The sequence below is a fragment of the Prionailurus bengalensis genome, chromosome D4 (genome assembly GCF_016509475.1).
Source record: "Prionailurus bengalensis isolate Pbe53 chromosome D4, Fcat_Pben_1.1_paternal_pri, whole genome shotgun sequence".
In the NCBI taxonomy this organism is placed as follows: domain Eukaryota; kingdom Metazoa; phylum Chordata; class Mammalia; order Carnivora; family Felidae; genus Prionailurus; species Prionailurus bengalensis.
Genome location: NC_057359.1, coordinates 25872456 through 25889782, shown reverse-complemented (window position 1 = coordinate 25889782; position 17327 = coordinate 25872456). Strand labels below are relative to the sequence as shown.

Below are 17327 nucleotides of genomic sequence, written 5' to 3'. Positions count from 1 at the left end.
GGGCACTTGCAGGGCCCCGAGGGTGCCCCAGGCACCTCGCTGGCCTCACCCCAGCCCCAGCGCTGCCCAAGGGTCCATACAGGGTAATCGTTTCAAGTTCCAGATCTGGAGCCAGCCTGGCGGAGTTCAAATCCTGGTGTTACCACTCGTTAGCTGGGTAACCAGCAGCAAGCCCCTCAATCCTGCTGTTCCTCAGTTTCCTAACGTTTAAAATGGGAGAAATATTAGCATTGGCCTCACGGGGCCATTGAGAGGATCACGAATCAATCCATGCGGCACTTAACCCAGTACTTGGCACACAGGGAGAAACCGATACTGGCTCACGAGTACTACCATTTAGATACTGGGATCAATGTCACTTTACAACGTGGAACACAACAGCAATGGCAAAAATGCCTTAAATCAAGTGCTGGTTAAGATTTCAGCACCACTTATTTAAGATGATTTAATAAGAAAAAAAGCCCAGATGACAAAATATTTTTGAAGAAATGAAATTGTATTTCTTCCAACATGAAGTAACTCCAACCAGGCCAATAATGCATTCCTGCTAGAGCTCCTACGAGAAACTACCTCAGGAAGTAGACAAGCGTAATCTTGTTTGTAACTCATTGCATGCAAACCCTTGTCTCCAAGGCTTAAGGGAACTCGGAACCGATCCTTTCTTTCACACAGTCTCTCAGCCACTTCATTTCCAAAGATTTTCAAATGGATAATTGAAAGTTAACGTTAACGTAGACCCCGTTCAAATGATCCAAAATTCTGAATTAACAAAGTAAGAGGCAGACCATATTGGGGTATGATCTTCAACGTTTTTTCTTCCAGAATCCTCAAACAATAGACTGTCACTCCAACTCACCGAACTATCATAATATAGGTCCAAACAAATTGTACTCTCTTATTTTATCAAAATAAAATCTGGAAAAAATACATGTGCAAGAACTGCCTGGGCAGAGTGAAGGCTCTAGGAGGAGAATCACTGTGACTCTGGAGACAGATTCACAGCCTGGACCACATCCAGAATGACCCAGTGAGTGAAGTTCCCTTCCACCGGACTCCATTATTTGCACCCACACAATCACCATATGGCCAACACATACAGATGAGTTGGGATTCCAGGGCACATACTGAGGGATACTGAGCATAACTGAACACCCAAGTCCATCAAAATATTTTTATTAGTGACACCAAGTGCTGCCCACATCAGAGCCCGGTGGGTGGGGGTTATTAACATTATCATCTCTGGGCGCCTGGGTGGCGCAGTCAGTTAAGTGTCCGACTCTTGACTTCAGCTCAGGTCAAGATCTCACAGCTCATGAATTCGAGCCCCACCTAGGGCTCTGGGCTGACAGCATGGAGTCTGCTTGGAATTCTCTCTCTCCCTCTTTCTCTGCCCCTCTCCCCCACTCATACTCTGACTCTCTCAAAATAAAAAAATAAACTTAAAAAAAGTTTTATCAGGGGCGCCTGGGTGGCGCAGTCGGTTAAGCGTCCGACTTCAGCCAGGTCACGATCTCGCGGTCCGTGAGTTCGAGCCCCGCGTCGGGCTCTGGGCTGATGGCTCAGAGCCTGGAGCCTGTTTCCGATTCTGTGTCTCCCTCTCTCTCTGCCCCTCCCCCGTTCATGCTCTGTCGCTCTCTGTCCCAAAAATAAATAAACGTTGGAAAAAAAAAAAAAGTTTTATCAGCCCGTGAGGAACAGAGCCATGAAATATCTTTCCCAAGGTCAGGTAGCTTGTGAGTGTAACTGGGATTCAAATCTGCACAGTCTGGGTTCATTGCCTACTGCCTCAAATTATTACACAACCTCCAAATCCCCAATGAGACCTGTTTAGAAGGGTATTTAGAAAAAGTACACGTCACCAGCACTAACCAGGCTCTCAGAAGAGGTCAGTGTACTTGGGTTGATGAGACATCAAGTCACACTGGATTGGTTTTTCCAGTCCCCAAGTCTTCAGTGCACAGCAAAACCCATTAAAGGTCACCAGAAGGTGAAAGCAGACTCAAACGAATCCGAGCTGGGGTCCTACAGACCTTCCCTTTCGGTCCTATCCTAAAAGGGAAATGTGAAAAAGAGACGATCCAGGGGATGGAGGCAAGAGGACTGTGAGCTGTGGCCACCGCGCTCACAGCTGTGGTTGGATGGCGTTGTACCTCTCTGTGCACTTGGCTTCCTCTCTGTTGCCTCCATGAAGGCACAAGCCATCGTATTCATCTGGCTACAAAGTCACCGAGAATGGAGGGACAGAGCACTGAGTGTGTCCCCTTGCTGGGACCTGGGCCATTCCAAGTTCTTAAAATACCAAAGGGCTTTCCCACAGAATGTAGGTTGTTTTTTTCCTTCTCTCATTCCCTTGAACTTTGTTTGTTTGTTTTCGAGGATTGCCTCTTAGCCAATGAAAACATATCCAATGTAAGAATCAGTACACAGTAAATGTATAATTCACATTGATGGGAATTTTAAAAGTCCCTTTTGAGGGACAGGAGATGTATTCCAGGATTTTATTAGTGGGTCTGGGACTCCCCCAAAACTCTGAGTGACGTTTCTCACACTCTTTCTTCGGACACCTTTAGCCTTGAACGTTGCCAATGCCACACGGGGTGACGGTATGTGTTTGAGGAAGGGAGACGTATGTAAGGCCCTACACAGAATGCAAGACACATGGAGATGAATTATAAAACTTTATTGGCTTGTTAAAAAAAAATGAATGAATTCAGCAAGTACATTTATGGTCTATCCACATTGTTAAAACAGCACTTAAAAATAAAATAAAAATGATTATCCATTATTTACAGGAAACGTGAAAAAATGACTTTAAAACCTGGAACATTATGGGGAAAAACGGGGCATGCTGATGATTCACAGACTGCCTATGGATTACAGCAATACAGCAAGTGGATGTGAACAGGAAGTGAATGAAACCCGAGGATTTTTCTCTCTCTGGAATGTCTTGTTATTTTTCCCTTTTATTTTCTTTTTAACCGTATTGGGGTATAATTAACAAGTGAAATTGTAAGGTATTTAAAGGATACAACGTGACGCTTTGATATACCTATACATCCTGAACGGAATCTTGCTCTTTTATATTTGATTACACTCCACTCATAAATAGACTGTCTTAAAATAAAGGGGGCGAAAATCTCCGCTCTTTTCCTTTTCCTGCATTTTTTTTTTTTCCGTGAAAACTAAGGATTCAGACACAGCCAGTAGCAACCCATCTTGGGTGTCCGCTAATGACCATCCCAAGGCCCTACTGCAGCATTAGCCTGAATTAAAACCAGAGTGATCTCCCTGTCAGAATCAGATGGCCGGGAGGGTCCCTTGTCCCTGATGACCGAAACGAGGAAATGGGCCAACTGGAGTGGAAAGCCGCCTTCTGTGACAACTGTTTTCGTGTCACTCTCTGGGTTGGGAGTTCTGTTCACTTAATTCCGTCTGGCAGCACCCCACAGAAAGTGATATTCTTGCCCTGTCCGGGAGAGTCCTTAGCCCTCCCAGGGGCCCTTGAGTAGATCTGATGTGGCCGGTGGGCACCGTAGGTGTGTGAGCACAGCAGATACACTTAATCAAACGGTGGCCTCCGTTCCGGTTTCCTTGGAGTCCAGTCTGCAGGGGCCCAGGGGGCCTCACTGACCCTGGCCTGACAGGAAGGGCACAGCCCACGTGGCCCGATGCAGCCACCCGGTGAAGGCCTTGCATGACACAGAGTCCCGTCTTTCCCGTGACCCCCCCCCCCCACCCCGCCCCGCCTCTGCACCTGGTGTGGACAATGCAAGACAAAATGAACATCTACTGCCGGGTGAGGGGACTGGACGAAAACCAGGGAGAAGTTCTAGGCAGAAAGCCTAACAGTGCAAGAGTGCCTCATCCCGCTCCGCGGTGGCACGAGAGAAGTTACTTCAGGCCCCGTTCGTGTTTGTTCCCATTTTGCAATGAACATAAAAAGCGTGTGCGAAGCAACCAAGAAAGCAAATAAAACCAAGCCCTCCTGTCATGGAGTCAGTTTGGATTGCTAGAGGGACAGAGAAGTCAGGGGTTTTAAGCAGATCACGAGACCAGACAAAGGAGAGACAAAGCAGGTGCGCCTCCCTCACGCTCGCCCTCGCACGGGGCCCTGAGCTGACTTCCTGCCTGTTGGCCTTGAGCCGTTTGCTCCTCAGACTGGTAACCATGGCCTCTGCCCTGCGGGAGGCAGAACCTGGAGCCCTAACCACTCTGTGTGACCTTCAGGCCAACCCCCAAGGTGCTCTGAGATTCAGGGTGGAGCTGGGACTGTGTCCTTCTCGTCTGTGCCCCCTACTTTTGGAGAGACACTCAATGGGTCAAAAATGAAATGGGTCTGGACTGGAAGACCAGGAGTGAAAACCCCAGAATCGATGGTCTCTGAAGTATGTGGGGATTCATTTTTTCCTCTGAGGAAATTCACCTTCCTTGGCCTCAAACCAGGGTCATCGGGGATGCCAGTGGGAGTAGTTTCTTAGTCTGTCCCAGCTGCCTTACAGGCTCCCAGGGGGACGCCATTCAAAGTACGGGCCCTGAGCCACACCTCTTGAGGTGGCACACCTGTTTTCCGTTTACCATTGGCCACACGGGTACGTTAAGGACCCATGAACGGGGCTGTGTACTTTCCCACCTGAACCCAATTACCCCCAAGTGGGCCAGGCGACATGGAGTCACACTGGTGACATGGACTGTCACACTGGTGACAGTAGGCGATGTCAGATAAAACAGGAGGAAGGGCTTGCTAGGTTGTCTCTGGCCACGCAGAGGCGGGGCCAATCGGGATGGAGGGAAAACAGTGCCGTAAGAGAGTCCCAGGCAGGGTTACAGAGCCAAGGCCCTAGCTGGTGGAGGTGGCAGGAGAGCCCCACAGGTAAGTGACATGCCGGGGATCACTGGGGTGCTAACCTCAATGATGGGAAAGCTCTCAGTGGCGATGCCAAGAAGTGCGTTTGCAAAGGAAAGGTAGTAGGAAACAGTGAGAGAACAATGATGTCGCTTTAAGACAAAAGTAACAAACGGGCAGCCCACAGTTGTTTTGTTGGCCTACATAATGTTTTAAAAATAACTGAGCCAACTTTTTAAAAATAGGGACATTTCACATAAAAAAAAAAATACAGACTTCAAGTTTCTCTTAAAGAATCAGAAGACTGGGGAGCCTGGGGCCACATTCCCCGGTCAGCAGGAGTCGGCTGAGGCTGGGTGACCACCGCCTCTCTGCAGGGATGGGTGTCTGCTCACCCAGCAAGTGCCCTTTACGAAGGGTACCTGCCTGGCGCTGAAACGCCAGGTCCTTGGGGGGGGGGGGGGAGGCAACAGACTCGATTTCAACAAAAATGCCTCTTGTCCTTTTCTAATGCTGAAAAAATACATGATACGTGTCATTAGGAAGCTGTAAAAAGATTTCTTGTAGGAGACATAAAAAAGCAAAGGATGAAAGAGGGTTGGTCTAGAGTATAGAAATGAGAAGATATGTCACTGGCTGTGGTCTTCGGGGATTAAAGAAAAATGAAAACCAGGAACACAAGAACCATATGAAACAATTTTCTAATAGCCTGCTGTTTTCATCGTTCCCTAGGAGATGTCAACTGCTCTTTGATATATTAAATTGCCTTATCTGTCCACTTCTCTACATTTTAAAACAAAAATCTACCCTGGAAATCTTCTAGCTTTTGAGGACAAATATTCTTTTCTTTTTTCCCTTTCAGTCTGGGCAATGCACAAAATAGTCCTTAAACAATTCATTGCCTTTTTCTGGTTCCACAGAATCAAATAGAGAAGGTTTTTTGAAAAAATAAATAAATAAAGCTTGCACCGAATGGCCGATATTTAAGAATGCTTGGTGTACTGCTCGACTCTCAGTGTGAGTTTCCTTTTTCTTGCAGGGTTCGTGATTTCTGCAATTAGCTGGCCTTTTTGCAAATCAACAACTTTGGGAAAGATCAAAATCTAAGTAGTGACAGGAACTGTCATTCAGCAGCAAGCAAGAAAATGGGAATTCAGAGACTATTCAGGTCCCCCTACCCCCACCAAGCGCCAGCTGCTCTCCCGCTCAGATGTGTCTTTGGAAAGAAAACTTTTGAGAACAAGCAGCCTGTGTATGTTTTGAAGAAACTGCCCCTCTTTCAGGCATGGTTAAATGCTGTAATCCATAGGACTCTGTGAAATGTCTGTGCCAAGCAATAACATATTTAGTGGCTAATGTAAAAGATAACAGTATAAAATATTCATCATGGATCATCTTTTTATATCAGTTGGTGCCTAAATGGATCCTGGTTTATTAAGATTAACGCCTTGGTTACACAGGATGCAAAACAGTGTTTCCAAACATGTTGGACTAGTTAAAAATCTATAAATCCTTAAAGCTGAACTGCAAAACTTGAGTAACTATTTCCAAAGAAAGATTTTGTTTTGTCAAACGTCAATAAGTTTCCAATCCAGCCATGGCATCTATGAGCATGCCTTAACAGTCAGAGCTGATTGTATTTTTAAGCAAAATGGTCCAGGCCTGGCTCCCGAGTCCCCCTAAGAAGAAAAGTGTGAGGTGAGATGGGGCAAGGGCAGCCAAAGTTGGCCGCAGGACAGGGATGCTACCTGGCAGATTACGGACCAAAGGTCACTGCAATGGCCAGATGAGTGACACAGGTGTCCGTGCTAGGACTAAGGCTGGGGCACAGGATTCTATATCTCCAAGGCTACCCTCTCAGCAATGAGGCTGGACATGATAAACCACATTCTCATTACCTCTGTGCTGCTGGGGTCAGGAAGAGCCTTCCTGCCCATGAAAACCAGCAGTAGTGTAGGATGTAGTAGGGGACTATCCTTCTTAGAATATGGTCTCCTGCTCCCAGCAGGCCAGCCATTCTGCCCGCAGACCTTTTCAGAGTAGAAAAGCTGTAGTTCTGTCATGGGAACAGCATGAGATACTGCGGCCTTCTCACTAGGAAACTTCTAAAAAGCAGGTGGATCGCAGGGGGCGAATAAAAGGACATACGCACCATATGTGTCTATTTCACTCTTTCAGTTATCCTGAAACTGACTATGCCTAACCTAAATCTATAGCCCCCTACCGCAGAGCTGCTTTTTATTTTTTTTTCTGCCTGCTAATAAACTTTACAAAAATCATTAGCGTTGATTGCATGACTCTGGACTTTTATTGCCAGTGAAGGGAAGAACCTCTCAGTGGGGTCACCAGGTCCCCACAGCGATGCCCTCAACTCTTTTAGTCACTGCGCTGTAGACGGAAAAGTGAAACTTTCTGAATTCAGTTCTCATGAAACGTCAACAGAAAACGATGCTAACCTACGTGTTAGATGGAGATTAGGCTGTTTAGTGTGTTCTTATACCTGTCCCTAAATTTAGATTTTTTTGTTTTTAACTTTGCAGTTCACCTTTAATCAACAGAAACAATAAAAATCAATACATTTCCGGTATGGTCAAACCAGCACACCTTTCAGAAGAGATGCATGATCCAATGGAATTCCATTTCAGTTTTGTATTTGAACAATTGTAAGAACAAAAGAGAAGCATGAATTTAAGATGTTTTCTTGAGTGTTTGCTTAGCTGCCTGTGAGCTGCCTCTGCAATGGTGCTCCCCAAACACAGCTCACAACATCTGCAGGCTTCGTGTGGTACCTCCTGCAAATACCACGCACGTCTACCAGAAAACCCCAGCTATGCGGCACCTCCCGGGAGAAGCCAATGCCCGTCCCAAGAGTCCAGCTTACAAGGCAGCATCAACCAACAAGCACCAACCGCCCCCTTCTCTGTCTTTTCCTTTATTTCAGCTACCCATCCAGTGGGATCTTATGAAACAAAACAAAACCTAAAAGAAACACAAAATAAAACATAAGTCATGCTCAAAACAAAAGTCAATGAAAATTAACATACGAGTATAATCACTTTTAAAAGAACATAATAAATAATCAAAATCAAGACACAACATGGAATATGCTTTAAAACATAAAGTAACATATGATAACAGAACAGAAATTGGGATAAAGTGTGCATCTCATTATCAAGCCACTTAGTTTTAAACTTACAGAAAACACAGGAAAGATATGCAAAAGATTTCTGCACACAGTTCCCACCCACAATGGTGTAAGATGTTAACATCTTAATTTAAGGAGGAGAAATCTGTGTACAATATAGATGACCCCTGGAGAATTTTAATGTATAGGGGAAAAAAATAAAACTCAACAACAAATATCTACCCAAATCCTGATTTTCTTTCCCCACTTACTTTCTCCAAATTATTTCCAAAATATCTTGTTTAATTACTCAGCCACCAGATCAAAGAACTGGCTAGTTTTAGTGTGAAATACTGGGCCACACAAAGGTTTATATTCTTTTTCAGGAATCTTAATATAAAAAATTAATTGCCTAAATTCAATAGATCATACCATATACATGACACGCAGACATAGATAGATGGAATATCTATTATATAGCATATGATATACAGCATACAACATGTGGTATATTACATGTGTATATATATTGCATATATAAGACATATAGTATATATATCATATATTATATATAAAATATATAATATATAATAATTAATCTTGCAAACATTTATTGAGCACTGACCAAATAGTAGACACCACAGAAGATGATACAAAAATAAAGAAAATGGAGTTCCTTGACCTCAAATACTTAATTGCCCCACAGATGAAAAAAGAATGAGTAAATAGCTTGCACAATAAATAACAGCTAATCCGCTTGGTATCAGGTGTTCTTCTAAGCTCTTTGTCCACATTAGCCCTTTTAAGTTCATAATAACCCTATGAGATGGGTTCTATTAACACCTTCACTTTACTGATGAGAAAACTGAGGCCCTGGGAGCAAAGCAGCTTGCTTGAGGCCCAACAAGTGTGTGATGGAAAACAGACTCCAACCCAGAAGCTCTGATTCTGCAGCCACTGTATTGTGTCACTGCAGAGAGGACAAGATCCCTCCTACTTGACCAGGAACACCCAGCAAGAACAGGGGAGATTCATTACATACAATTCTGTGTGTAGTCTGCACGAATCTTCATCAGATCCCTAAGTGGCAAAATAGATGATGGTACTGTAGAAACCCCCAAGACGTTTTCAAGTTCAGCTTTGGAAGGCACTTCTAAACCCAACCCTCCAGACTCTGGATCTTCCTCACCCTGGTGTCTGATCTGCCAAGTGCTGGTGTCATCTGCCTCCAGAGCTGTAATTACCGCCACCAATCTGCATCATCATTTACAACAACCCTAAAAGAGTCTACAGAGCTTAATTTCCATGGCGCTTCTCTCTCCTGCCCTTCCAAGTCTCAGGAAAAGCTCTCAGTGCAGACGCCAAACATCGTTTATGGATTTAATCACTCACAAAGCACTGAGAATTTAGGAAGCCCATGGTAGTGCTGATTAAGATGCCTTCATTTCGGACTCTAGTCTCCTTCCATAAGTTCAGCCTCCAGGCAAACATGAGCCACACTAGTTTAAGAGTGCACCGTAATGCACACAGGACAAGTGCACCAAATTAACCAAACACCTTCCCCTTCGAAGAGGGTGGGTCTCAAATTCCTTCCCGCTAAAACAATAGGATTAATATTAGGATATCAAGTTTGCCAATAAAAACAGAAGGAACTTGGTGATACAAATAGAAGACATAATCCCCAAACCAAAAGGTTTGTTGATTCAACATGCTACTTTCTCTGTACATTTGGTTTTGAAAAGCTTTTTATATATATATAATATAATAATAATAATAATAATAACAGAATAGATTAAACTGTTATTATTATTATTATTATCATTATTTCCAATGGGTTCATGGAATAGGAACTCTTAAGAGTTTACCCATGTCCAAGAGTTTACAGCAGGACCCACACCACTCTTCCTTTGCTTTTGTTTTTTTTTAATATATATATTTATTTTGGGGGGGGGAGAGCACAAGCGGGGGAGGGGCAGAGAGAGGGGGACAGAGGATCTGAAGCAGCTCTGTGCTGACAGCAACAAGCCTGATCGGGGACTCAAACTCATGAACCATGAACCGCGAGATCATGACCTGAGCCCAAACTGGACACTCAACCCACTGAGCCACCGAGGGGCCTTTGCTTCTATTTGCCATGTTCCTTCCCCCAGACACAGTCAAGCTCTTTATTACAGTTGGGAAACAATGTGCTTTGCTAGATGCAAACTCTTTTGGACTGTCATTCATTCAGGCTGCAAGTGGATTTGCCCCTATTTAAACTGATGTCATGTGTCCCTCCTCAATGTCCTTCTGCTTTGCCTTTCATGATGTGTCCTTCTCACAGAACCATACCTCAGCTCCACACTTACCCATGCAATGAAGGGAATAAAGCCACCAGAATAACACAGGCAGTGTCTTCCGTGTAAGGAAAAGCCAGTCTGTCGCAATGATAAGCCATGTGCAGGTCTATATTCAAACTGTTACTACCTCTCCCCACCCCCACCTCAAGGAAGGCAAGTCCGCCTCCTCTCGGATACACTTGATCTTCACACACTGTTGATACACTAAAGATACGCCACCATATATTGAAAAACGAGTTTGATTTAAAGACTTGACTCTTTTATAAGGAAATGTATCCAGTGCTTCCTATTTCTAAGGGCTTGATAGTAAAATTCAATCAGCTCCCCAATTTACCCACCAGGATCTCAAGACTTCTGCCCACTCATGTTCCAAGAAACCTAAGAAAGGGGCCACAAAATGATATAAAACAATAGATAATTATTTTCTCTTAGTGAGGGGGAAAGTTTTTAGACCACAACAAATGGCTGAACATCTTGCGGGTTTAGCAGCCAAACGAGCTGTCTAGCTTCTGAGCCTGAAATATAGATATTTTGACAATGTGACATTCTGAAGGATTTGCAACATTCCGATGGTGCATGGTAGTTATCGTGAGAACAGCTCCTTTATCAAAAAAACTTCAGAGAAACTTTGCTGCCGCTGCTTGCACTGGCTGATCTAAATAAGAACAAGGATAAAGCAGGTGCTGTCAGTAATGTGGTGTAAAGTTGAAAGCAGAGAAAAAACCCCGGATGTGCCCTAAAAGTCAGCCTCTGCTATTTGCTGATTTCTTTGACCTCTTCAAAGGGATGGACTGGGGTGGGGAGCTGAAGGTCAGCGAAGCACTGTGCTTTCTTTACCACTGGCTTCCGATCCATTTAGATTTATTTACATTCAAACGCGCACACATTTCCCTCCTATAACTCAGAAGCAATCAGCCATAAAATGGCAAGGATCTGCAGCCCATTTAAATTAGCAGCAATTTATCTGGAGCAAAAAGGAAAACTGCTGAGTGGAAAGGAAGCAGAGGGAATGAAAGAAAGATGCAGCTGTTTGTCTAAAAAAGCAAATCTTATCTCATTTGGAAAATTCAAGTAGGGAACTGCCAACTTGGGCATCCGCGTGGCATGGTGCCACTTTGGAGACCGTATGGTGGCCAGGGTGCCAGGGTAGCGACCCCCCCTTCATCGGAGAGCAAAGCAAATGCCTCCTGAGCCTTCTGGAAAATGTCTACTCGGTAAAATCAAAGAATAAACTCCTATGTTCTCATAACACTGGGTGCCTTGAAAACAGTGGGTGCAAACAGCTTTTCGTCATAAAGGTAGACTTGGGCTGGGTGCAATCCTGCTTCATTTCAGCACCGGGGCTTAAATGCCGATCATCCTAATTTGACATTTGTGGAGCATTTAACATCTGTTTGTGGTTGCACCAACTGTCCCTTGCCATTTGCCTTTTTTTATTTTATAGGTGACTCACTCAACTCTCATGGCCAATGTGATGTGTCCAAGGTCACCCAAAAATAGAATCAAACAGTCAAAATCTAAACTCAGAATCTCTGGGCCATTGGTCTCTCTTTTAAAATGGCATCCTCTGGGGGCGCCTGGGTGGCTCAATTGGTTGAGCGTCCAACTTCGGCTCAGGTCATGACCTCACGGTCCGTGAGTTCGAGCCCCGCGTCGGGCTCTGTGCTGACAACTCGGAGCCTGGAGCCTGTTTCAGACTCTGTGTCCCCCTCTCTCTGTGCCCCTCCCCCACTTATCCTCTGTCTCCCTCTGTCTCAGAAATAAACATTAAAAAAAATTTAAAAAAAATAATAAAATAAATAAATAAATAAATAAAATGGCATCCTCTGCACCTGTAGTGGAAATTTCCCAACATGTCAGCCCCGTCTTGGTGCTTTCTTCTCCATGCTCATTCCGGAAGTTGCTTCATCATCCTTCGGACACCCCTTTCCCTTCCCAAGGATGTATTTTGTCCACATACCACCTCTCGCCCTAAGATCCTGTTCTACCAAGCATGCTCTTCTTGTTGAAGCCTTGACCAGGCTTAAAGGTCCATGCAAGGTCCAAGCCACTTCTGTGAGTGTTTAATTGACCAGCTTCTCAACCTCTAGGATATTCTATTCCATTCATTCACATGGCCTTCTTTTGTATCTTTTTAAACTTGTACCCCTTTTCTGTCTACTTTCCTGTATCCCAGAGTGCAGGCCACACGAGGGCAAAGAGAGAATGTCTATCCACCTTCTGTGCCAACAACGCCTTGTGCAATACCAAGGGCTGAACACAATTTTGGGATTCGGAATAGTGATGTCTAAACTTCGAGTTCTACTGAAGACCTTTGATGTACTCGGTAACAGAACCAAAATGGAGGAGAGGAGAGTGTACAAAACAAGGTAAGAACTACTGTTTCTCACTGGTAACTGGGTTAAGCAAATCCTGCATAAAATCACATATTTGCTCACAAGCATATTGAAGGTTACAGTGAGAAACGCGGTCACCCAGTGAGTACCTCCTGAAGCATTTTAAGCTCCTGGGGAAAAGGTGCCAGACTTAGTTTATTCAAATTCCTGTGATGATCAAAACCACTGTGGGCGTTGGACAAAGACAACTGTTGTCATTTGTTAGCTAAAGAAGAACAACTAAAATTAAATGGCTGAGGATGGTCAGCAAAGCTTTTTAAAGTTCTGGTTTGACTTTACATAATTTAGCTGAAAACCGAAGCAGGAAACACAAAGTTCTTGGCAAAGCTCGAACGTGTAAGGAAAGCCAAAGCTATTGCACAATTAAAATTTAATGATTCTAAGGAGGACGTGGTCTGATCGGCAGGGCCGGATGACAAGTGTCCAAGGGTTCAACTACTACCACGTCAGGGACTTCACACAGGATGGGGAGCACGTCCACACACTGATGCCATGCTCCATCTGTGGCGTCTCTTAAAAATTCTACAAGTGGAGTAGAAAAAAAAAAAAAAAAAAGATGGGAGTTTGTGGTTTCAGGGGCACTGAGATGAAGGCTTTCACTACAACCACACTGAGACACCCAAATCAATCTATTGTTCGCCTGCGGGGCGTGTCTAGCCTTCTGCCTTACTTCAGTATGTATACAATGCAAAATCCATAGGGTAGCTCTTTGTTACATGAAGTGACATCTTCTTAAAGACACTGTTCCAGGGGCGCCTGGGTGGCGCAGTCGGTTAAGCGTCCGACTTCAGCCAGGTCACGATCTCGCGGTCCGTGAGTTCGAGCCCCGCGTCAGGCTCTGGGCTGATGGCTCGGAGCCTGGAGCCTGTTTCCGATTCTGTGTCTCCCTCTCTCTCTGCCCCTCCCCCATTCATGCTCTGTCTCTCTATGTCCCAAAAATAAATAAACGTTGAAAAAAAAAAAAAAAGACACTGTTCCACAATTCTGAGACCAGAGAGCCTTGCCAGTGACTCACACATTCAGGGCACATAGGGATGGCATTATAAATTTCATTCCAGAAGGCCATGCACTCACAGCTGCCAATCGAGGCTTGTGTCTAGATTTGTTTTTGCCAAAATACTGTAGTCAGTGATTCTTCCTAGTGCACAAAAAGCCAGAGCACTAGAACCTGCCACACCCAAATAAAAGACAAACGGCATAAAAACTATTACTCAGTTAACCTACAACAACGTCAAACCTGCAACATCACACATACACAGTGGGAGTTGCCTGGCTCAACTGAAGTGTGGCTTTAAACCACGGCACACCGACCAGGTATACACTTCTAGGAAAGTAAATTAGGCATAAAACAAGCAAGAGGAAACAAAGCGCCGTGGGTCGGCCATCGCCTGCCTGACAATGATGATGACGGTGGTGCCGAAGAAGAAAGCCGGGGATGCAAGGGAGAAGGGCAGAAAGAGGAGAACGAGTTCAAGAAACAGTAGTTGTTGTCAACGCATGTGGGAGACCTCAAGCGTGTAAGGGGGTGACCGTAATTACTGGAGAGTGGCAAGAGATATCCTAAAGCCACAGAAGAGGATTCGGAGTCCAGGTCCAAGTTTAAGCTGATCCACAAAGGAAGAGAGTCAGTAAACATTAAATCTGTCCTGGAGCACCATTTTTTTCATTGGGCCCTCCAAGCACAACTTCAGAAACAAACTTTGAAGATGGCTCACGGTCAGGATGCTTGAAGAAAGCAGCAGTGGGGGACGGGGGCTTCTGTGTGCATCGTCTCTGCCTATGGTTGCAAAGTCTGGAGGTCAGATCCACTAATGGTTCCAATTAAGCAGAGAGAGGATCAAACAAATTGTCTTCTCTTGAACAGAGGTACCTTGTAAATCTCATCTCCATTTAAATGAGCTAAGGGCCCATGATAATGAAACCTCCCCTAACCACCAAGTATTCCAGAATGCAAAACAAAGATAGGTGGGACTGATCATCTCTGTGAACTGACTACAAAAATATGAGTTACCCAAATCTGCCCCAGAGCAGGAAAAAGAGCAAGACTTTGTTCTGTCTGGTGGTGGACTTCTCTGAAGGTAGGCTGCCTTCCTAGGATCTGGCACAGACGAGGTGAAGCCGCCAGGTCCACGTTCTGAGAACACAACTCTTGCTTTTCAAGGAGTCTGGCTCATGGGGTCACTCCCCAGCCCCGTGATGGTTTCCTCTCCCCTGTGTTGCTGCTACATCACTTCCTCCTCGCTGTCCCCTGCCCCCACGCAATGACATTACCTCCCACTGCCCAGGGTCCTGCTCCCAGGTCACGGATCTGCTTCCCACACACAGGAAGCTTGACAGATATCTATCTGGCCTCAGCCTTTTATCCAGAGAAGTGGATGTGCCCAAACTCAGACAAACACATCATGGGGCAGGAAGGAGGTCCTTCACCCAGACATGCCCTTTTTCTCTGGTGCCTTTTCCCCAAAGCAACATTAGCAGAATGACTTCCATCATCTCAAAGTTACCTTGCTAGAACAAGACCTAACACATGCCTCTTTTCCAAGAGGGGGAGTTTTGGGTTGGAAAGAAGAGTCATCCTGCCCTTGGCCAGACTACCTGGGACGTTACTTGACACTTCTCTGTGAAACTCAACTTAAAATCCCAGATTGGACCCTGCAAAAGCGTATCCAACTCTAACCCCAAAGGTTAGCCCTCACCCTAGCAAGGGTTATGAGGGAATATCCTGGAACCGTTCATCAGTCTGAAAGAGTACCAGCCAGGGGGCTCCTGGGTGGCTCAGTTGGTTAAGCATCTGACTTCCGCTCAGTTCATGATCTCACAGTTCGGGGGTTTGAGCCCCGCGTCAGGTTCTTCTGTGCTGGCAGCTCAGAGCCTGGAGCCTGTTTCAGATTCTGTGTCTCCCTCTCTCTCTGCCCCTTCCCTGCTCACGCTCAGTCTCTCTCTGTCTCCAAAATAAATAAACACTAAAAAACAAATATTCAAAGAGTACCAGACCATTTACACCACCGAGAACAGGATTCACAGTCCAAAAATGCTTCCTCATCAGGCGGACCCCTCAGGATCTGGTGCCACGGTCAGTGGCCCTGCACACCTCTTGTAAGTCGCAGGTAACCCATCTCGAAAGCCCTCAGTAAAATGGAAAGTGTATTCTCAATAAGAAGCTGGAGAAGTGCAAAGTCAATCCTTAAGACACAGCCTTGGATGCATTCAGACTGAGGCAGCCAGCAGAGCTCCTGACTTGACGTAAGTTAACCCCATGTTCCAGAAGCCTCTGCTGCTAGTGACACTTTTTCTTTACTCGAAGAGCTCATTTTGGAACAAGTCCATGCTGTCATGCCACCCAAGCTCACCATCCTTACTAACACCTCGGCAGCATCTTACGGCAGCTGGCCATGAGCCAACCTCCGTGGTTCTACCTGGCAACACCCCTTCCTGAAAGACGAGCAAGATTCTTTCTCCTCCAAGTCCCTTCCGCATCCTTTGGTTCGGGTACAATTTCCACACGGAGAGAACTCTGGGTTTTAAAGAGAGTGCATTTTTACACACACCAGATTTCACAGTTTATTTTCTTTTTTAAATAAAGCATGCATGGCATATATGGCATACTAAATATAACAGCTTGGTTAAGAATTATAGCAACCATGCCAAGAATCAACCAGAACTAAGACACTGGGAAAACAATGTATTCTGGTGGTTGTTTTTCTTTTTAATGAAAATTTACTGTACCCAAACATCTGACATTATTTTCAGAAATGCTTTCCAAAACTTCCAGGAAGTTCTCTGCTAAGTCAAAGTGATTAAAAGGGAAAGGCTATTTACCCCGTAACCCTGCACACATTCCTAGTTTAAAACAGAAATCATCATCTACGTAAACGTGAGAGGTGTTCAAACACGTGATGGACAGATGCACCACCTTACGGGAAAGCAGGAAAAAAATTTTAAATGTCACATGGATGAAAGGACACAGTACAATGACCCGTGCACAGCAGGTATGCCTGGATTATAAAATGGTGCTTTTTCTTTATTCATATTTACGGCCATTTATCATCCACCGTTTACATAGACAAGATCCTAGACCTTTACTTCCCGCTACCCCTGGAGCTAGAATTTTTATAAGTACGGTGACCCCCACATGTTTATCTTCTTTGGCAATTGTGGATCCATTTCCACAGCGGAGCCTGAAAGAGAACTGGCTGGCTCATCATCAGGAAGCAGCCTGAAACCAGACAGACCTGGGTGTGGATCCCACTCCTGCCCCTCCCAAGCTGTGCAACCCTTGCCATGTCAGTGGACCTCTCTGAATTGCAGTTACCCAACGCTAAGACACAGATGAAATAAATCCAACATATTGTGCTGAATAGAATAGGAGATATCTATCAGATGCCTATATACGAGACCCTCAACTCAGGGCACTTGCTCAAATTATGACTCTTAACATTTAGACAAAGTGCCAAGCCTTAGCACTTCCAAACTAGCCTACTGACTTAAAAAAATTTAAGTTGGAATGACCCCTCTCATTACAGGTGATTCTATGTTTTATCAAACATGTATTATTTACCAAAAATATGTTCAGGAGTCTGTTAAGACTTCTAATCCAAAATGTTCTGGATTTGAACATGATGTTT

General features: G+C 44.8%; 1 protein-coding gene across 6 annotated transcripts in view; it reads right to left on the bottom strand.

Moving 5' to 3' along the window:
- NTRK2 (neurotrophic receptor tyrosine kinase 2) overlaps positions 1–17327 on the bottom strand; it is a 338528-nt gene that overhangs the window by 198842 nt on the left and 122359 nt on the right. For 2 of the 6 annotated variants that reach the window (XM_043565702.1, XM_043565703.1), the window contains one exon: positions 2666–7822. The exons of the other annotated variants lie outside the window; for them this stretch is intronic. In XM_043565702.1, the coding sequence (XP_043421637.1) occupies positions 7785–7822 (38 nt within the window). In that variant the 3' untranslated portion in view covers positions 2666–7784. Of the gene's footprint in view, positions 1–2665; positions 7823–17327 lie in introns of those variants that run through there. 6 annotated transcript variants of the gene reach the window in all.